The sequence below is a fragment of the Xenopus laevis genome, chromosome 9_10L (genome assembly GCF_017654675.1).
Source record: "Xenopus laevis strain J_2021 chromosome 9_10L, Xenopus_laevis_v10.1, whole genome shotgun sequence".
NCBI lineage: Eukaryota > Metazoa > Chordata > Amphibia > Anura > Pipidae > Xenopus > Xenopus laevis.
The window spans coordinates 116,804,505-116,826,557 of record NC_054387.1 but is presented as its reverse complement, the minus strand read 5'-3'; the positions used below and the strand labels follow the sequence as shown (position 1 = coordinate 116,826,557).

The 22,053-nt window shown below is 40.5% G+C and overlaps 2 protein-coding genes across 5 annotated transcripts in view; both read left to right on the top strand.

Annotated features, from left to right (window-relative positions):
- srl.L (sarcalumenin L homeolog) overlaps positions 1-8,454 on the top strand; it is a 41,854-nt gene extending 33,400 nt beyond the window's left edge. For 2 of the 4 annotated variants that reach the window (XM_018236533.2, XM_018236532.2), the window contains 3 exons: positions 3,883-3,999; positions 5,372-5,605; positions 5,829-8,454. In XM_018236533.2, the coding sequence (XP_018092022.1) occupies positions 3,883-3,999; positions 5,372-5,605; positions 5,829-6,640 (1,163 nt within the window). In that variant the 3' untranslated portion in view covers positions 6,641-8,454. Of the gene's footprint in view, positions 1-558; positions 595-3,882; positions 4,000-5,371; positions 5,606-5,828 lie in introns of all 4 variants that reach the window. The other 2 variants (XR_001933204.2, XM_018236531.2) reach the window with 2 other exon arrangements.
- Positions 8,455-17,852: 9,398 nt separating this feature from the next.
- Positions 17,853-22,053, top strand: part of adcy9.L (adenylate cyclase 9 L homeolog) — an 81,989-nt gene continuing 77,788 nt past the window's right edge. The window contains 2 exon segments of the mRNA NM_001085833.1: positions 17,853-18,171; positions 18,174-19,971. Coding sequence (NP_001079302.1) covers positions 18,148-18,171; positions 18,174-19,971 — 1,822 coding nt within the window. The 5' untranslated portion in view covers positions 17,853-18,147.

Here is a 22,053-nt window from a genome sequence, read left to right as displayed (position 1 = left end):
GCAATCTGTGGGTTCTGGCAAATGCCAGAGGGGCTGCTGTAAGTTTCCATTGACAGTCAATATTTATTGGGCTGGTGGGATGCTGTTTGGGCCTCTGTGTAATTGAAATGCCAGGGACTATTTTGAATCCCAGTCCAGATCTGTCAGTGGGCCCTTGTGCTGCTAAACATTTGGCCTTTTTCATGGCCATTCCCTATTCCTTTGAGAACAAAGTAGATGGAATAATAGATTATAGTATGTAAAGAATAGAGACTAGGAGAATAGAGGTGAGGAGGAGAAGAATAATAGTACTGAGTGTGGGAGCTGGTCTAAGGTTTTTGGGTGGGCCCCTGGGGTCCCAGTCCAACACTGGACATTCTCAGGTCACTTTCTCTGCTACATTTCTGTTATCCACTAACTGGATTTTGAGCTGTAAGCCAGGCTGGCGCGGGACACACAAACGACAATGACTAAATTGGTCCTAATTTTTAAATTGGACACCTCTGCCATATTGCTCACCTTCCTCTTTCCTAACTGTTCTGTATGTTGACATGTCATTTCCCTCCCCTGTGCTAACAGCTTATCAAGGACGTACCCTTGCTGACTCGGCCCCAGGTGGGTATATCTTGCAGAGATGCACGTATCCAGCCTGGCCTTCTCAGCTTGTGTGTCTGGCCTCATACTTTTCACTTTTGTGGATAATGGCTATTATTTTACATAGCTTCTGGCTGGCCCCGCTTTTTTTTTTTTAATTACTAATCACTGCCCTTCTGCCTGTGCTCCACTTGCTCTCCTTGAGGCTGATTTTTTGCTTCAAAAGAACCAAAAAATAAGTGTGGGCTATACTAACAATAACTTAGTTTCCAACTATAGTGCAAAATGCTAAATGATTCTTCTATGGAAGAAGAGTAATGCAGAACTTTGAATATGTTGTAAGGTGCATGAAACATATGTATTATGTTTTGCTTCTGAAGTCTGTACTTTGATTAGCTAAGTGCCATGCACTCCCCTGTGTAATAAAACCAGAGGAGAACTAAGGAACATCTGCTTCTTTTAAAATACAGACTTTTTGAAGCCAAGTGCATTATACATTGAAACTGACCAGAGGAAGCAATTTGATGAACCCTACGAGCAACAGAGAAAGATGTAGAATGTTCAGGTGTACCTGTCAATATGCAACAAGTGAAGAGAACTGCAGAATATTCATATGGTGTGAACAATTGCATGAACTTATAAATATGAATATTTATTATACTGCACTGATAGGTTTTCAAAAAGCCATATGAAGATGAGTTTTCATGGCACATTCCATAAGACCTAAAACATACAACATAATATGTGATGCCTGAGGCTAGGGGAGATGGATTTTTCTCAAGTCCAAATGAGCTAACATCATAGATCCATAAAAAATGGCCAGTATATTTGACCTCATTGGTCATTCAGTTAACATGCTGTCTCTTATGACTGACTTGCTTCATTGCATATGGATTCATTGGGCCTGGTGTCTTAATGCAATGAACATAGTCACCCAAGGTGAGGCACAACTAGGCTAACAAGGGAGTAGGGCCTTTTATCATGATTGTTTCTGTATTCCTGACTTTCAGGGATATTTGTATACAACAAGGATTTATATTTACAGTGTTACAGCAACAGCTTGTATATATATATATATATATATATTGTTGATGTAAAGTCATAACATTAAGTTAATGTTCAGTAAGTGACAGCAGCACAGAGCATGTGCAGTGAATCAGCAGAAAAGAAGATGAGGAGCTACTGGGGCATCTTTGGAGACAAAGATCATTACTGCTAAAGGGCTGTAGTTGCCTTGGGCTGGTACAGAAGCCCAAAACATAATGTACAACATTTCTAGCTACTTCTTTAGTTAAGCTTTAGTTCTCCTTTAAGATGTGATAAATTATTTTAAAACAGACCTGCCTGCCCTAATATAGATCACAGAAAGCCAAACATAGAATAAGTATAACAATAAAAAAGCAATTTAATGAAAGCTGATGTGCATTAACTCAGTAGGCAAATCAAGAGATTTAAACTATGCTCCTGGATCCCAGACTGGCTCCCCATGTTGTTTATGATGCGTCTTAATTATCCCCTTTAATACAGTTAGATCTCTTCCTACAGTAACAAGTTAAATTTGGTGCATAATTAATTTGTGGATCACAAATCTGACTCCATATACATGTAGTAGGTGAGATATAATCAGTATTTCCTGCTTATTTGTTATGTTTTCGCCTGCGCACTTTCTCTAATATAAACACAGTTGACTGTAAACAAAACCCAGCATGGGGGAGATCTTACGTGTAAATTAATGTACAGTTCGAAATATTCTTAGAATTATAATGAATGCCTGTTATAGTCAAATACAAGAGATCCTCTGCACTCAACCCATTATCAATATATTTAAGATATTGAGACATTTTGTGCATACAGATACTAAAAAATGCCTTACCCTTTAAACAAAACATTTTGTTTGTCCATATATTTCAATATATTTCAATATATTTAAGCTGGCCAACTACATCAAAGTCATCCCATATCTGGCCAGTCCTATACTCAAATTGCATCTGATTCAGTAAGAATTCTATTGCTTCATTATACATTTTACAAAGGGACTAAGTTTTACCTGCAACGTACTAGCTGCTTTCAAAGTAAAACTCCCAAACTTTGTTGCCCTTTTATTAGAAACCAGTGGGATCACCTGACTATAGCTGGGTAGGGTGGGAGCTACAACATGGAGTTGGCCACTGCTCCTGTATAAACTATAACAAACAAGGGAAAGTTGTGCTCACCACTAATTTTTAAAAACCATTAGGAGGGGGTGTAATGAGGCTGTGGCCACAAAGTACAAGAGTTCCTCTGCACTCAATGCCTGTTATAGCAATGTTGTTATATATCTGGATCTGTAATGGGCCATGAAGGGTCCTGGATATTTTGGCTGGACGTCAAAGGGATCTTGATTTGAAAAAGTCAGACAGCACTGCCCTACTGTGACACAAAATAATAGTAATGGCTGTGTAAAAAAATGCAAATAGTATTTATATAAATGGGATTAATTTTGAGTAAAAAAATGCAAATAGTATTTATATAAATGGAATTAATTATGTGATGACAGTATAACACTAAAATGACCAAAATACTTGTACATTAAATTGCAACAATGCATTAAATGTGCAGGGAATCTTCTGATTCTTGCATGATTGCCCCCCCAATCCTCTATTTAAGAATGTTTGGTATGTAATGACCACCCCATTACAGTGTGGTTTTAAATGTGTTTCCATTCTGACTCACCTTGTGCTAATGAGCTGATGAACAATACATCACAAGATGGGTTCATGCTCTTCAACTAGCTGCAAGTGAGAAGATGTAATGGGCCGATCACTTCCAGAGATTGGAAAGTTGGGTTTGTAGTTTAGTTCATTTGATAGCTTTAAGGGATACTTAGCACTGTAAGTCGTATCCTTCATTGAACCTATCAAAAAGTATATATGCATATAAGCCCCCATGGAAAGGTTGTACTTTCTAGAAAATACACTTCCGTGAAGGGGATGGTATTGCCTAGCTGTCTGTAAACATAGCAGCAAGGTCTCTCCTCTATGCATTCTCCTACCGTACACTCTTTTAGGTCAAGATGCAACCTTAAGAAGTCTATGGATGCAACCTGGTCCACTTTTCCAAGGTATTGTTGCCTATCTAATGGGGAGTGTCATTTTCCAAGAATCTTAGCAGAGCGTTTTCTATGCAAAATCTGTTAATATTTATCATATGTGGGTTTGGTTAAACATACTTAACTGATCTGAAGTGAATAGATTACTGTGGTTATTTATTTATTTTCCAATTTCCACACCTGGTTCTGTGCTGACAGTTTTTTTTTTCTTCCATCACCAGATGGTGAGATCACTTCCAAACCAATGGTCCTCTTCTTGGGTCCCTGGAGTGTTGGCAAGTCCACCATGATCAACTACCTCTTGGGACTGGATGATACTCCATATCAGCTTTATACAGGTAATTTTAAAGTTTGTTCTTAAATTTTCCTCCACCAAGCTGTGGCTTTGTTTTCGTAACTGTATGTGCATACCACCCAACCAAGTGTTCTTATAAACACTTTTATATTACAAAACAACTCTACAAACAATTTGATGGCAATCAAATTATATAAACAAGGTAAAAAAAAGGTGTGTCCATCAAGAAGCATAAGTGTGTTCATCAAGAAGTATATATGGTTTAAGCAAAGTAGAGCAGTGCTGTCCAACAGCTGTGTTATCGAGGGCCGAAATTTTTCTGGCCTACATGGTGGAGGGACGATAATGGAGGCCATTGTTGAACACTCCCTGTTTTTAAACCACACCCATGTTACCACAAGACCATATCCACATTAATTGTAGTAGCACACCAAATATCCAAATGGTTGGTGCTCACTCATATGTGAAAAAAGTTGTCATATTAAGACATACCCTTAAATCCATTTACTTCATCATCCCCTGTGAATAACACAGAACCCACAGCACATGATTAAACACCTTAGGGGCCCCTAACAATAATTTATTTTCAAATGCTAACAAAGCCCCAGAACAAATACCAGGCTTATGTTCCACAGGCAGAGTAGGGCACACACAGGCAGAGTATGTCACACACAGGCTAAGTATGTCACACACAGGAGTATGTCACACACTGGCAGAGTAGGGCACACACAAGCAGAGAAGGGCACGCACAGGCAGCATAGGGCACACACAGGCAGAGCAGGGCACACACAGGCAAAGTATGTCAGGCACAGGCAGAGTATGACACTTACAGAGAGCATAGGGAAGGGGGGTCACAGGTGTGAACAATACAGGGGATTAGTCTGAATTTGAGGTTTAAAAAATGCAGGGGCCAGTTAATCTCTATAGTGATACCATTTAAATTTTACACATGGTAAGCAAACACAGCAGGTAGGTGGGGGGAGGGCCACACAAGGGGGGGGGGCGTTCCGCCAGTTGGACAGCCCTGAAGTAGAGGAACTGCTGATGAATCTCTAAATGTTTTTTCCCTATTTATGGAGTCCAGTATACGTACTGATGTTCCCTAAAGCATGATGATCAGAAGAAATAAAGTATGCCCTTTCCAGTGACAAAATTATGTTTGTTGTTTTATGTTTGTAAGTATGCACTTACTTCACACATTACTTTACCTTTAAAATAATATTTCAATGCTAATAAGGTGATCTTGGAGACGCTGAGGCATATATTGCTTATAAAGCCACTGTGCTTCATCTAATATACTCAATATGTATTACTATTTGAAGGCAAAGTTTGTGCAAATAAATAATTAATAATATGAAAATTTATAAACACTACTTAATTGTGTTTCTAACATGCCCTTATCATCACTCTTATAGGTGCTGAGCCCACTACATCTGAATTCACAGTCCTGATGCATGGGCCAAAGATGAAGACTATTGAGGGCATTGTTATGGCAGCTGATAGTTCCCGCTCTTTTTCCCCACTTGAGAAGTTTGGACAGAATTTTCTGGAGAAGCTGATCGGCATTGAGATCCCTCACAAGCTCCTGGAGAGAGTTTCCTTTGTGGATACCCCTGGGATTATTGAGAACCGCAAACAGCAGGAGAGAGGTTGGTGATAGTCCCTCTAACATGGCTCAATATTCCACCTAAATTATCAGCATTTCTTCCTAGAGTGGCATTTAATATTTAAAAAAACATTACCATTACTTCCTTGATGAGACTACAGCTTCATCTTTTGAATATATGATATAGCATATTTTTACAGATTGTTTCATAAGAGCTGATAACGCCGTCTATGATGTCTAACCTCTACTTTAAATATCTTTTATAGGTTACCCATTTAATGAAGTTTGCCAATGGTTCATTGATCGTGCTGATCTGATCTTTGTGGTTTTTGACCCAACCAAACTAGATGTTGGCCTGGAGCTGGAAATGCTGTTCCGCCAGCTGAAAGGACGAGAGTCCCAAATCCGTATAATCTTAAATAAGGCTGACAGCTTTGCCACTCAAGAACTAATGAGGGTTTATGGAGCACTGTTCTGGAGTTTGGCTCCACTGATCAATGTGACGGAACCACCAAGAGTCTATGTCAGCTCTTTCTGGGCTGATGACTACCATCCTGATACACACAGGGAACTCTTCCTTAAGGAGGAGATCTCCCTTTTAGAAGATCTCAACCAGGTCATTGAGAATCGTCTAGAAAACAAGATTGCTTTTATCCGGCAGCACGCTATTAGGGTTCGCATCCATGCTCTTCTAGTGGACCGTTATATTCATACTTATAAAGACAAGATGACATTTTTCAGTGATGGAGAGCTAGTATTTAAGGACATTATTGAAGACCCTGACAAATATTTCATCTTCAAATCCATCCTCGCTAAGACCAACGTCAGTAAGTTTGATCTTCCCAACAAAGAAGCTTACAAAGATTTCTTTGGAGTTAACCCAATTACAAGCTTTAAACTCCTTTCCCAGCAGTGCTCCTACATGGGTGGCTGCCTTTTAGACAAGATTGAGAAAGCCATCACCCATGAGCTCCCAGATCTTCTTGGCAGCATTGGCCTCGGTAAAAAACCTGGGGCACTCAACTGTGATGTGACCGGATGCGGAGAGGCTCCAAAAAATCGCTACAGGAAGCATTAACTGTTTTCCCTCTAGACACCATCATTTTCCAGAAAAACAATCTCAAAGTGTTTCAGCACCATAACAAGGCCCCGTGATCTTTCAGTGATGAAGTTAATCAGCTCCAGAAGACCTTGAGGACTCTACCCTCCTTACAATGTCTCCTCAGGGTGTGTTGCAAAGATGATACTGTATAAACCCTTCTGTACTGAAAAGATCAATGCATTGGTGGTCATTCTTAAAGAATTAAGGAAAGCTCTTGAGGTATCTAAAAGGAAGTCTGATATTCGTGATGGGACTCTGAGAGAGACTGCAGCCAATTAGTATTTCACTTTACTCTAACTAGGTTTTTAACTTCACAAACATTTCATTAAAAAGAAACAATAATACAATAGCTCTATACCATTCTTTTTAGAAATGAGATGACTAGGGCAAGTGAGAAATCTCAATTTACTGTAGTCTCTTCTGATACTTCTGGCATAGCAAAAACCCAAATAAGAAGAATGTTTAAAAATGCCATTTTTTATGTTGTGATGGTCCTTCCATCATTGTAAATATGTACACTCCATGGCTAAACCTATGTCCTATAGAACACAAAGTCTCTCTAGCAACCATTGAATTGGTAAGTTTTAATTATTTAAGATACCAACACAATGTTTTATGGATCTACTATTAACTACCTATTAAGACAATACAGTAGTTTAAAACTATAGGTAACTGTTGGGGTGGAAAAGCAATGCTCAGTTTACCATAATTGTACTGAGTTTATCCGATGTATGTTTGACATGCCATGGCTCCCTTTAAACTGCCTATATTTAAAACAACATTACTGTCTGTATGTATATGTTTTTATTGTGTTTCTTGCTAAACCCTACGACTGCCTGCTGCATTTTCCTATTTGTGCCACTTTTTTACAATTTTACACTGGTTGCTGTTCTGTTCCTTAGCAACCTCGAAACTGAAGATGCAATAGGCAAAAATGCTTCTCTCTCTTATCTTTACAAGGCCATCTAAGCATGTTACAATGCACCAGTAGTATCAGCAGCTCGAGGATTTATTAATAGATTTTTGTACGCACAAGTGACAGTTAGACACATAAAGATGCATGGTCTTTGTTCATGTGCTTCAATTTACCACAATTGCACACAATCACAGTAACTTGTTTTTTTGTTTTTTTTTATAGAAAGTGTCATTAAATCATTACTTGCCAGTAAATCTAAATAAGTACATATACCAGACAGTAATGCTGCTAAAATATAGTTGCATAATGTCCACTAAACAATACAGTATAAAGGGTTTCAATAAAAAGAAATACAGCCATTTTAAGGGATACCATAACCCTTTAAATTTCTGTAGGACGTCAATCAGGATTATATTATCTGTCAGATATTTGAGTTGGAGACTGGAAGGTTAGCGATTAGCGTAAAAGGGTTAAAGGTCTAAATGTTTTGACTTTAGTGTGATTTTATGTAAGTTTAGTTAATCGCCTGCATGCTGAAGGGTCCTGCGCCTGTTGCAGAAGGATCACTATACTGAGATACATCTGGAGCTAATTGAAATATTCCTTCTGGAAGATTTTGACCGGGTCATCAAAAACCATCATGGAAGCATGGATTATTGCCATCCTCCTGCAAAGTCCTGCAGGCCCCTTCAGCTTTTGTTGGATTAATATAAAGTAGTTAGATATAAATGAATGGGATAAGCAGCAGACGACACTTCCTTGGTCCAAATAATGAATCCGATATTTTTTTATCATTAATTATCCTTCCAGTTTGTTATTATGAGCCTCTGGACTGATTCTCCTCTTGAAATAAAATTGTTTGAGCTTGTTAAAACAAATTTGTCACTTCTTTTTTTTGGTTCCGTATCATATATAATATATCTACCTGTGTTCCCTGTTACCCCTGTAGTTACATCATAAGAATTTCCTTAATATAATACAGTATTGCCCCACTGTTAACTTCATCATTGAGATACCAAAACAGTGTTTATTTATCAAAGGATGTTTCCTAAATAAAAACAGCAGTTCCTTAGCAATTTCAGTTCAAACAAGCACAGCCCATTAGTAGCCAGTTTCCCCACTGAATATTGGTTTAAGAGAAACAAAAGTAAGAACACTTCCCCTAAACCAACTCTGTCCCCCAAGACTCCAGGAAGGAATGCAACCAGTGATCACAGTCTTAAACTTAGTATAAGGCATAAGAAGTATAAATATGGGCATGTTTGGAGTACTATTTATCAGATGTTGGGCAACCTACGTTGCTCCTAATTTAAGTGAACTTGAAGCAATACAAGGGGATAATGGCAATTAAAATGCCATATGTGCCATACACCTAAATGGTACTGAGTTTTACAGTGCGATATGTGGATTGCGCAAGACTTACCTGGGCAAGAGACGGGAGAAGATATTGATTGGGTGGAACATTTTAATACCATTAGTTTGGGGCTAAGCAATGGGATACTCTGATTTGCACACATAGGAATCATATATCAGATATTTGACTGCTGGGTCAGGAAGCTTAGAAGTCATCACCAACTTTAGACTTGGTACTTGGCTCCCACAGGGACCAGGACAGCTGCCTGCAAGTATGCTCTTACAGAATTCCTACCACAATACTCCCTCTCCCAACTCAAACCAGGCTGAAATGGAAAAACTGCACCACCACCAACCTGCCCTTCTTAGGCATCATGTGGTAATGGGGCAGTAAAGGTATATAAAGCCTGGTGACCACACATCCAGTGCTTACCCACTGTAAGGTACCACTGGACGCAGCTAAGTCTTTGCGCAGGGGTGTGCATGGTCCTGTACATTCTCGCCGCTTGTTGCCTGTGCGCGCTTTAATCAGACGTGCGCCGCGACAGACGCGGATACGCTATGTTTGACGCACAGCGTCATCACGCTACGCCCTGACGTTTGGCGCCCCTTTAAATAGACGTCTGAGGAAGTTAAAATCGATTGGTTATTTTCCTGGCTTGTGATTCTATACTTGTGAACGTTTCCTGTTTGACTCGGCTTGCCTTCGGATACTTCTGATCTTCTATTGTTTGACCTCGGCCTGTCCCTGACTTTGTTTGACATCAGCCTGCCTACCGACCTCTGCCTGCTTCCGACTACGCTTGAATTCAGCCCACCTACCGACCTCTGCCTGTCTTTAACTATGTTTGACTTCAGCCTGCCTATTGACTTCTGCCTGTCTTCCCCTCTGTTGAGTTCTCTTCAATTGGCTGTTACACTTAAGCAATTTTCACTGCTTGAACTCTTCTATTAATTGACTCTAGCTTTCCTGACACCCACACAATAAAGGGGTTATACAACCACATATTGGTTTCTGCTAACCCAAGGATGCCAAGCAACGTGGGGAGATTGTTCCGCATATTCATTGGTTAATTGTTGTATATTTCAACAAAAATACTGAATTTTTAAAATTAAAATAATAGGCAGAATACATTTCCAACTCAAGAATTATTGCATGCTGGTGTATGCTGCCCTAAACGCTATACATATGGGTTAATTTATGATTGTGGCTTAGCACTCCACCAATTTCATCAAAAATCATAGTAACAGCTGCACCATGTAAGAGAAAAATCATGCTTATCAAATCTGTGATTCAGCGAACTGATTTGCTTCTTTTTAAAATTTGCAGAATAAGTAAAACAATGTAGCACTGTTTATATAGAGCTGGTCCCTTTAATAAAAAATACAGTTTTTTAATCAGAATAAGAGGCAATATTTCTATTGTATACACATTTTGTTTAAGGTGAATAAAATATAGAGTTATAACGTTACCTGGTATTGCAGATTGAGTCCTTTGGTAAAAACAGGCCCACCAGATTATGACACTTGAAAGGCATTAATTTGCAGTCATGCTCATATATCGTAAATTGGAAGGCAGTGATTCTTAATCCCAGTAGGCTCAGAGAAGTTACATTGCAAAGGCTCAGCCTATATGTCAATTTAAAGGATTTAAAAGTACAATTTAAAATAACAATTGAAATCCAGCTTGAAGGTAAAATTTGAGAACACTTATTTGCCCTCCAAGATATTATTGGAACTATGGATGAATAGTTGTTAGAGTTTGCCTAAATGTTGGCCTTCAACTGGGGACGTGGACCACTGGTACAAATGTGTACAAATGATTCGCTGTGAAAATGGTGCTTACTACTGGGCTAGTTCCAATAGGAATAGTATATCTGAAGGCATACAGACACAGGCGCATCCCACAAGTCACCTGAATGGTCCCAGCCACCTTGCTATTGTTCCATCATTCAGGATTGGAGCAACAGATAGTGTAGAGGAGCTGCAGCTAACCTTGCTGATAAACCAAACAAAGGCCAACTTGGTGCATTGGGGGATGACATATTCATAGATAATTTTTGATTTTGCATGTAATACGTACAAAAATATTTTGTTTCATATGATTCTATCTGTATATGTATAGTCTTTTTATGCACTTGGCCCAGCGTCTGTAACTATTAGTATATTCATTTAAGTTAGGAGCAGGGCCTTGGTGTCCAAAGAAAATGTGCCTGGCAAAAAACCTCTTGAGAAGAACACTGACCATACAAATAGAACATTGGGGGCCCGCATAGCTTAATGAATAACACTAAAAATGTTTGATGTTGCTCTGTTCTGAAAGTTAACAGAAAACAATGCCCATGAGTAGGCCCAGATTTGTGGCCATGAAGGCCTGGGCCTAGGAGGCACAATTTTGCACAGATGAAATTTTAATTTTTGCGTGCGTTGGGGGGAAGGTGAACTCAGGAGGTGGCTGGCCTCGGGGTGCTTCATTTGTAAACTCGGCGCTGGCCATGAACAACTGTATAAAATATATTACTTATAACAATTCAAATGTAAAACCCTGCTTCTTCTAAATACATTTTCATAAACAATTTACCTTTTCAATAGTATGTGCCCTTGGGTAAAATTGCCATTTTAAGTAGGATGGCTCCCTGGGATCATACGATTCAAAGTGCATACAAACAAACCAAGTGCACACGTATGTGTTAGGTCATGTGAATGGAAAAAGTTCTTTCTTTTACTCCCACACATCAGTTACAGCTGCAGTATTTCTGGCAGGTGGCACGAGGGAACAGATATAAAAGTGCAATTTTAACTATAAATAATATATATATATATATATATATATATATATATATATATTACTCTTGTAATTGTATATGTATGTATATATATATATATATATATATATATATATATATATATATATATATATATATATATATACAATTACAAGAGTCCTCAGCACTCAACCCATTATCAATATATTTAAGACAGAGACATTTTGTGCATACTGCTACTGAAAAATGCCTTACCCTTTAAACAAAACAGGGATTGTTTGTCCATATATTGCAATATATTTAAGCTGGCCAACTACCCTCTGGACTATATATATATATATATATAGTCCAGAGGGTGCACATCGTAGGCTGCAGCAAAACCTGGGTGCTAGTAAAAAAAACATACAGGACCTGGACAGCACTCCAGGTGAAGGTTTCTATGTATATATTCCGGTTTGGTAAGATTATTTAATAGGCCACTTAATACAATATAAACTATCTGTTGGTTAAGTATTTATTTTGGGGATTAGATTTCCTTTAAGTTACCAAGAAGAAAGTTATCTGATGTTACTGGGGTGACCCATTAGCAGTTGCTAGAAAATCCATTAAATTACATTTAAGGTCAGTGGCACATGCAGAAATCCCTGGCACATTCACTTCAGTGGCAATGGCTTATCCATGAATGTACCAGGTGGGTCCAGACAATTCAGCGACTTTGTATGGAAAAAAGTACCCCAGAATCCTTTGCGAAAGATTTGGCCGAATACCGAACCAAAACCGAACCTTAATTTGCATATGCAAATTAGGGGTGGGAAGGGGAAAACATTTTCTACTTCCTTGTTTTCTGACAAAAAGTCACACCATTTCCCTCCCTGCCCCTAATTTGCATATGAAAATTAGGATTCGGATTTGGTTTGGCTGGGCAAAAGGATTCCTGAACCGAATCCTGGATTCGGTGCATCCCTACTGGATAGGATTGGGCTTGGGAGCAGCCAAAGAAGTGAATGCACCCTGGTGATTCAAGTACGTGGTGTATGGAAGAAATTTTGTTTCTAGGTCCAGACAATTGCCACTGAAAGGGATGGGAAGCGAGTCCAGGCTATATGTTGCCTGCCAGCGGGACTACTAAACAATTAGGTTCAATGAATGTATCAATGTCCTAAATGTTTGAGACAAAAAGACTAATTTACAAAAGCAAGGGCAAGTGCAAAGTGCTAAAATTTACTCAAAGTTGAAGGTAAATATTCAATGGTTTTAAAATTATTAGTAAATTAATTTCTATTGGCAGAAGTATTTGTCAGCTGTTTATGTTATCTGTATTTCTGGTTCAGACTCTTGAAACAATGTAGCACAAGGCAACTGATTAACAGACCGGGAGTAGAACAGACTTCTGCTACATTTTTCCCAAGAGTCAGACCAGAACAGAAAGGAACTACTATCGACTGCAGTATACATTTACATATAACCAATAACTGTACATTGGTAAGAATAAATAGCAAATAGTTACCTTTTAACTGAAGTCACGCTAGACCAATCAAAGGTACCATTCCTGAAGTAGAAAACAAAGAACAAATGAACATTGCTTTTAGGGAAAGGTGTGCAACTGTCTGAAAACAATTGCCATTGCAGTTCAGCAATTTACCACAAGAGAGCAGCATTTCTCTTTCATGTGTACTATATCAAACGCTCTGCACAAACTTACAACGCGAGTCAATGCCACTCTGTCGAAAATGGGAGCCAAAGTGGCACGGTCAGTGGAAAACCAAGTGCAGAGTTGCAGCCATGCCAAACAATACACATGATCCAGGGGAATGCAGCTCACTACAAGTTTAGCTCCAGTATTACGCACATGTTTTCCATTAATTTCTCAGTCTCCCTCTGCTGATAAATGTGACAGGGATTTTTTTTTTAATAAAACATAATGTGGATCTTAGACAACTCCTTGGAATTCTATGAGTTTGGGCCTTATGCCGTTCTGTGGTCATGGAACACTACTACTATCCCAAAGCCCTACTATCCCAAAGCCACAGTCCCTTTACAGACACTATTATCCCTGCTATCCCACAGCAGGTCTGGACTGGGAGTCAAAATAGGCTCTGGCATTCTAAGTACACAGAGGCCCAAACAGTCCTCCACCAGCCCACTAAATAGTGACTGTCTATGGGACCTCACTGCAGCCCCTCTGACATTTGCCAGAACCCACAGATTGCCAGTCCGGGCCTGTCCCAAAGCCACAATCCCTTCCCAGAGACTATTATCCCACTGTTACTATAGGCACCATCTCTCCCTACTATACCTGCTATCCCACAATCACACTCCCTTCCCAGAGACTATTATCCCACTGTTACTATAGGCACCATCTCTCCCTACTATACCTACTATCCCACAGTCACACTCCCTTCCCAGAGACTATTATCCCACTGTTACTATAGGCACCATCTCTCCCTACTATACCTGCTATCCCACAGTCACACTCCCTTCCCAGAGACTATTATCCCACTGTTACTATAGGCACCATCTCTCCCTACTATACCTGCTATCCCACAGTCACACTCCCTTCCCAGAGACTATTATCCACTGTTACTATAGGCACCATCTCTCCCTACTATACCTGCTATCCCACAGTCACACTCCCTTCCCAGAGACTATTATCCCACTGTTACTATAGACACCATCTCTCCCTACTATACCTGCTATCCCACAGTCACACTCACTTCCCAGAGACTATTATCCCACTGTTACTATAGACACTATCTCTCCCTACTATACCTGCTATCCCACAGTCACACTCCCTTCCCAGAGACTATTATCCCACTGTTACTATAGGCACCATCTCTCCCTACTATACCTGCTATCCCACAGTCACACTCCCTTCCCAGAGACTATTATCCCACTACTACTATAGGCACCATCTCTCCTTACTATACCAGCTATCCCACAGTCACACTCCCTTCCCAGATACTATTATCCACTGTTACTATAGGCACCATCTCTCCCTACTATACCTGCTATCCCACAGTCACACTCCCTTCCCAGAGACTATTATCCCACTGTTACTATAGACATCATCTCTCCCTACTATACCTACTATCCCACAATCACACTCCCTTCCCAGAGACTATTATCCCACTGTTACTATAAGCACCATCTCTCCTTCTATACCTGCTATCCAACAGTCACACTCCCTTCCCAGAGACTATTCTCCCACTGTTACTATAGGCACCATATCTCCCTACTATACTTGCTATCCCACAGCCACTGTCCCTTCCTATAGGCTATTACCCCTCCTGCTACTATAGGCACCATCTCACCCCATTACTTAGCCAATGATAATATCCTCCATTGAAGATAAAGGAAATAGTGGTGTGTTATTGTGCTCTACCACACTCTTTCAGCCTACAGGGTTGCTGAATCTACCCCATTTAACAGGCATATTTACAATTCAACTGCTGAAAGTCTAATCAATAAGTGATGTAAATTCAAAGAGCATTCTTCTTGGCTGCAGAGAAAGCAATGCAGTTTACAACACACAATTTAACTGCTAATTTGGCATGCAAGACGTGGAATTAATTCATAGTTGAAAGTCATGCTTTCCACAAATCCAGTCCTCGTATTTAATCTGTCCTCCCTGGAAATGATTGTCCTTGGAAACGTTCCTGCTTTTCACACAAGAATTTCAATGATCTTATGGCCAGAAAACATTTATCAGTGTGTGCTTCATTCTGTAACCTGCAGTTATTGAAAATGTAGTGTATCCGACAGGGTTATAATAATGGGAGAAATTCCTGCAACTGTGGAGGTCCCACAGTGACAGCGTGGCCCTGACTGATCAATTTCAATATACGTTTGTGAAAAAGGTATCAAATGATGGCAACTACAAGCCAACAGGTGAGGCTCCATAACTCCAAGTGAGACATCAGTGCAGCCTCAATTATGAGCTAACTAGCCTATGTGTTTGATTTGGCAGCAATTCTGTAGGGCATAAAGGCCAAACAACAACAATATAATCTACTCACCCATAGGCAAAAAGTAAAGGCCCTCTCGACAAGTTTAAAAAAAAAAGATCTTGTAGTTTAAGGCTGGCCATACATGTCAAGATTTGTGAATTTTGTAGATCTTTCTCTATTTGGACAGAGATTAGGGGCCAGCTCAACCTGATACACTGCGTCACTATCCGTATATTGGGCACAGAGACCATTGTTTTGGCCCTATAAATAATCCAATTGACTGATGACTCAATTATGAGTGGTTGCCTTGCAAGGAATAGCCAAAGAAAAGACAGTTTAAAGGGACAAGGCAAGAATCCTCCCTTAGGACATTGGTCCCTCCACCAATTAAGGTTGATTACCTGGACCCTGCCGGTACATACAAGAATCAGGCGATTAGCAATTTCCAATAATTGACTGACCTGCAAGGGTACAGGCAAGGCCCAGGTGTTTACTCGTGACTGGAATTTGCGTGTGCGCCATACCATTAAACAGCGAGAACCTGATAACCTTTCCCTCAACAGCCATCAAATATGTGACTGCACTGATACATATATTGGGCATGGAGACTATTGTTTTTGGCCCTATTAATAAGCTGATTACCTGGGCTCTGCCGGCACACACAAGGGTCAGGCGATTAGCAATTTCCGATAAATGACTGACCCACGAGAGCACCAGCGCAGGTTATTACTGCTATTCAACGGAGACCCGGGTTTTTACTGTTCGTCAACGGAGGCCCAGGTTATTAGTCAATGGCGGCTGGATTCCCAACATTATCAGAGAAAAAGGTTATGACATGTTGCCAACAGGAAACATATTGTTTACCAGTGTTTGGCTACCCTGTGTTTACTCGTGACTGGAATTTGCCTGTGCACCAGGCCAGGGTTCTGGCAAATGCCAGAGGGGCTGCTATAAGTAGGGTTGCCACCTTTTCTGGAAAAAAATACCGGCCTTCCTATATTCTTGCCATTTTTCCTATTAACATTGGCATTAAGCATCATTTTTACGGGCCAGTTGACAACCCCTAGCTATAAGGTCCCATAGAAAGTCACTATTTAGTGGGCTGGTGGGGGCAGTTTGGGCCTCTGTGTGGGCTGATTGGGCCTCTGTGAACCTCAAATGCCAGGGCCTGTTTTAATTCTCAGTCCAGACCTGCTGTGCCCCATACCATTTAACAGGGAGGACCTGATAACATTTCCCTCATCAACGTACTCCTGTGTTTGAGAAAATGTACAGCCATCAAAGTAAGTGAGTGCAACTGTCAGCAAGGTTGAAAAGAGCTGCAGTTCTACATCCAACAAGGTCTTGCTTGATTGCGACTCACACGTTGCCGCCCTTTTCTGACTGACGCACCTATAAATGAGGCATCAATTAACCCCATTACTGTACCTCACACAAAAATGCCCGCCTCCTTTTTTTTTTTCTCTAGACAACGAAGAGTTAACACCCACCCTTTGCACTGGGAGCCACCATGGGCTCCGCGGGTTTGTGAAAATGTCAGCGAAATTGTAGATAAGTGTGCTGGGACATGCCCTGCCCACTCAGAGCAACAGCAACAGCCGACTACTTAAAAAAACTGATATTAAACATGTAGCCGCACTCCTTTATATAAGGCACGGAGTGCGCCAAGTAGAAATAAAGGGGGGGGGGGAGGTCGGACTCTTTTACTTTATATTTGCCCTTCTCGGGTTTTTTTTTTCCCTACAATCACGTACGTGTAACGGTCTATTTTCCTGTGTAGCCCCTTTTCCCATCCCTCCTGTCTCTGCCTGCCCCCTCCCGTCTCCTCTCCTCCTACTCCTCCTCCCTCCCTTGTCGGCACAGCATAGGAAAATCAGTCAGGAAAGGGAGAGCGGCCTGTCTGTGCGGTTGCCAGAGGCCCCTCATGGCTGAAGAGACAGAAAAAGAGCCTCAGATTCTTCTCTGTGTTCCCCTCGTCAGACATAGATGCACTGCTGTACCCCACTGAAGAAGAGACAGTGAAAAGGAAGGGGCAGCAATCCATTGACACCCATAACAGACACACACCAAGAAGACCACCCTACTGGAAACTGCAGTACTTTCAAAAGGGCTAAAGCATTTTCAAAGGAGCCCACCTATAATAAAAACAGGGACTATCTACCACTGAAGCTCCTGATTGGATTATTCTGAAGTGGATTTTGGATGCTTTCCCCAAAGACAGATGGAGCCCCCTGCCTTGGATGACATATATCTGTCTATATCAGGGCTTGCATTTCTGACTGAGCAGATCCTAAATATTTACAGAGGGGAGGAGGGGGGAAATGATCCTCGGCGGGTTTGACAAGCCTCTGGTCTGTTAAGCATAGATACGTACATACACAGAAATGTATGCACTGTATCGCCTTATCCTGGAAGGGTCTGCCTGAGTCTGAAGACATTGGAGATTGTGCCTTGTTGCTGCATGAAGCTGCCAGGGCACAGCGAATGCACAGACTACTTTGCATGGAGATACAAGTGACTGGAGTCTTGGGCAAGCTAGAAGCTGTCAAAACCCTTCTGTTTGTCTGAAGCTTACAGCAGGAGGGGTTAGTAGAGGTGGTGGAGGGGAGTTGGTAGGGGGAAAAGTCCCAGACAAACTCTATATCAACAACATGGCTTCCCCTGTGAACCAGCAGCTGCTGCATCATACCGAGGTTAGGTGTGATGGCAGCGGGGACGGCAGTAGCGTGACCGTTAGAATCAATAGGCAGCACCACCAAGCGCCATCCAGACGTTGCAAGTACAGTATTTCATCCAGCTGCAGTTCAGGAGAGTCTGGAGTTAAAAAGACTGGAGGCTCTGGGGGTGCCCGAAGGCAAAAAAAGCTCCCTCAGTTGTTTGAGAGGTCCACATCAAACTGGTGGAACCCTAAATTTGATTCCAATAACCTAGAGGAAGCCTGTGTGGAAAGGTGCTTCCCTCAGACCCAGCGCAGGTTCCGTTATGCTCTCATGTACCTCTCTGTAGCAGGGCTGCTGTGGAGCATCTACTTTAGTGTCCACATGAAGACCAAGCTTGTTAGTCACTTGGTACCTACCCTGTGCTTCCTTATAGTGTGCCTAGGATTCTTTTTCTTCACCTTTACAAAGTCTTATGCCCGCCATTGCACAGCAATCTCCTTGCTTGTTACTCTGCTGGTTTTTGCGCTGACTTTGGCTTCTCAGTTCCAAGTGCTAAACCCTGGATTAGGGAGTGACAGTCTCTCAAACCTTACATCCTTTTCAGCAACAGGTTCATCCTCTTGCCTCTCTCAGGTGGGCAGTTTCTCCATATGTGTGGAAGTCCTGCTTCTCCTCTACACAGTCATGCACTTGCCTCTGTACCTCAGTGCCTGCCTTGGTGTTGCTTACTCAATTCTGTTTGAAACATTTGGATATCACTTTAGAGATGAAAGCTGTTTTGTTCTGTTAGTGGGTAGGATGGCCCACTGGGAGCTTCTCAGCAAGGCACTGTTGCATGTTTGCATTCATGCTATAGGTGTTCATCTTTTCATAATGTCTGAGGTCCGATCTCGTAGCACCTTCTTAAAAGTTGGCCAGTCCATTATGCATGGCAAGGACTTGGAAGTGGAGAAAGCACTTAAAGAGAGAATGATTCATTCAGTTATGCCAAGAATCATTGCAGATGACTTAATGAAACAGGGAGATGATGAAAGTGAAAACTCTGTGAAGCGCCACTCAGCCTCCAGCCCTAAAAGCCGCAAAAAGAAGTCCTCTATTCAGAAAACACCTATAATCTTTAGACCTTTCAAGATGCAGAGGATTGAGCAGGTGAGCATTCTTTTTGCAGACATTGTTGGATTTACCAAGATGAGTGCTAACAAGTCAGCTCATGCCTTAGTAGGACTCCTCAATGACCTTTTTGGTCGCTTTGACCGCCTGTGCGAGGAGACAAAATGTGAAAAAATTAGCACTCTTGGCGATTGCTATTATTGTGTGGCAGGGTGCCCTGAGCCAAGACCAGACCATGCTTATTGCTGCATTGAGATGGGGCTTGGTATGATCGAGGCAATTGACCAATTTTGCCAGGAAAAGAAGGAGATGGTTAACATGCGTGTTGGTGTACACACTGGTACGGTTCTTTGTGGTATCCTTGGAATGAGAAGGTTCAAGTTCGATGTATGGTCAAATGATGTCAACCTGGCTAACCTGATGGAACAGCTTGGAGTTGCTGGCAAAGTGCATATTTCTGAGAAAACTGCTAGATACCTGGATGATCGCTACTTAATGGAGGACAGTATGGTGGTCGAACGTTTAGGACAGATTGTGGCAGCTGATCAGCTAAAAGGTAAAGACCTTTGGTTTTTTTTTATTCAAAATGGAAGATTTGCTATCTTTTTAGTAATGCTGATTTCTTCATATTGACTGCAAATCATTTTCACAGCTATGTCATTTTCATAAGCACATTAACAAAGTGTCACCTTTACTTCTATTGTGTGGAGGCTGATAAATTACTAAGAAGTTCTACTAATTAGAAAAAAAAACATATAATTGAAGGGTAGAGTTAAAGCTGTAGTTTACTGCCCATTTACACATCCAGGTACTTTCAGTGAGTTGTCAGTCAACAAAGTGTTTTGGGAGTGCTTGGGTGTACTTAAGTACTAGATTGCATCTAGTACTTAAAAAAAATTATCCTTTTTTTCTTTGTGACATGGTGTTTAAAAGCAGTAGAAATGGCTGCACTAATCAAAGCAGTCAAGGCACATGAAGAAGGTGTCACTTTGCAACCTGATTGCGTAATTGGGGTAATTGGTCTACAATGCAAACCTCATCTGTCTAAGGTTACATGCATAGATGCTTTGTTATGTCCCACATACGCCTTCATTTCTCATTTTCCATATAGTGTAAAGATGAACTTGCATCCTATGGACCTGATGTTAAAAGCTTGATATAGGCATATCAAACAGTGTTCTGAAAAATACAGATGCTAGCAAACTGAAACCACTAACTTCATTCAATCATAATTTTATTACTGATACCGATTTTTTACATAATATCCGTCTTCCGGCCATGACAGCGATTAATCTATATTTATTCGTATAGGTATGGGAACTATTATCCAGAATGCATAGGAACTGGAATTACATTACTTTAAGTCTACAAAAAAACATTTAAACATTAAATAAACCCAATAGGATTGTTTTGATTACACTGTGGATTTTTGCATATTGGTTAGGATCATATACAAATTTCTATATTATATTAAAAAGGAAATTATTTTTAAATATTTGATTGGGAGATGGGAGATGACCTTCCTGTAATCTGAACGTTCTGGATATTGGGTTTACTTCATAACATATCCAATACACGTACTTGGTTGTAGTACAGCGATGCTGAGTTAAACTGATTTAAGCTGGCCATAGACCTGCAGATTTTAGCATCATATCAGACGAACGATCGTATGTCACAATCTTTCGACCTGCAACTAACCATTCAGATTAAATAAAGTAGTAAAAAAAACAAATCAGACAATGTTCTAGCTATGACAACAATCATATAAAAGTTATGTCCGACAAATATTAGTGACAGTCACTGAAATCATCAGATAGGCAATACATGCAGAGATATTATCGTTAGCTGACAGCCGATCAACTAAACGACCAATCGCCATGGTCCGAAAAATGTCCAGACGATCCACACATAGTCCCAAAATCGTACAAAACTAATATAACTAATTTTCGTGCGACTTTTCTAATCTAATTGCTGATTGGTTTCTATGGGCATCATCACTGTTGACATTTATATCCAATGTTATTAAACATGCCTCTTAATAGGTTCTAACTGATGGCCTTATCTATGCTTTATTAATACTTGTGTACATCTGTAGGCTATGTCCAATGAGACCCACATGGCTGCTAGACCAAAGTTTGCAAATATGGTCCAGCAATTGCATGGTATTTTAGGAGAGATTTAAATCAGTTTATTGAATCCATGTCTTCAGATGGATATTTGCACAAAACTAAGTTGCACTGGCAGACATGTTATTATAAATTGGAAACATAAGGTTATAAAACATTGGGCACAAATAATAAGAAATGTAGTCTGTCTCTGATTCCTGGATTCGGTCTGAGATTTAGCCTTTTTTAGCAGGATTCGGATGCAGTCAAATCCAAGACTTGGCCAAATTGGATCTTAATCTTTAAAATCACAAGAGTTTTCTTCACAAGAACAAGGACATGTGGATTTTTTTTCTTTTTTACCCGTTCTTACCTTCAGGATTCAGCCAAATCCTTTATGAAAGATTTGGTGCATCCCTAGTCCTTATATACTATAGACAACGTAGGGATGGACGAATTTTTTCGCCTCGTTTCGCCGAAAAAATGACGCCCATAGACTTGTATGGAGACGTGCGTCAAAAAAAAAGACGCGC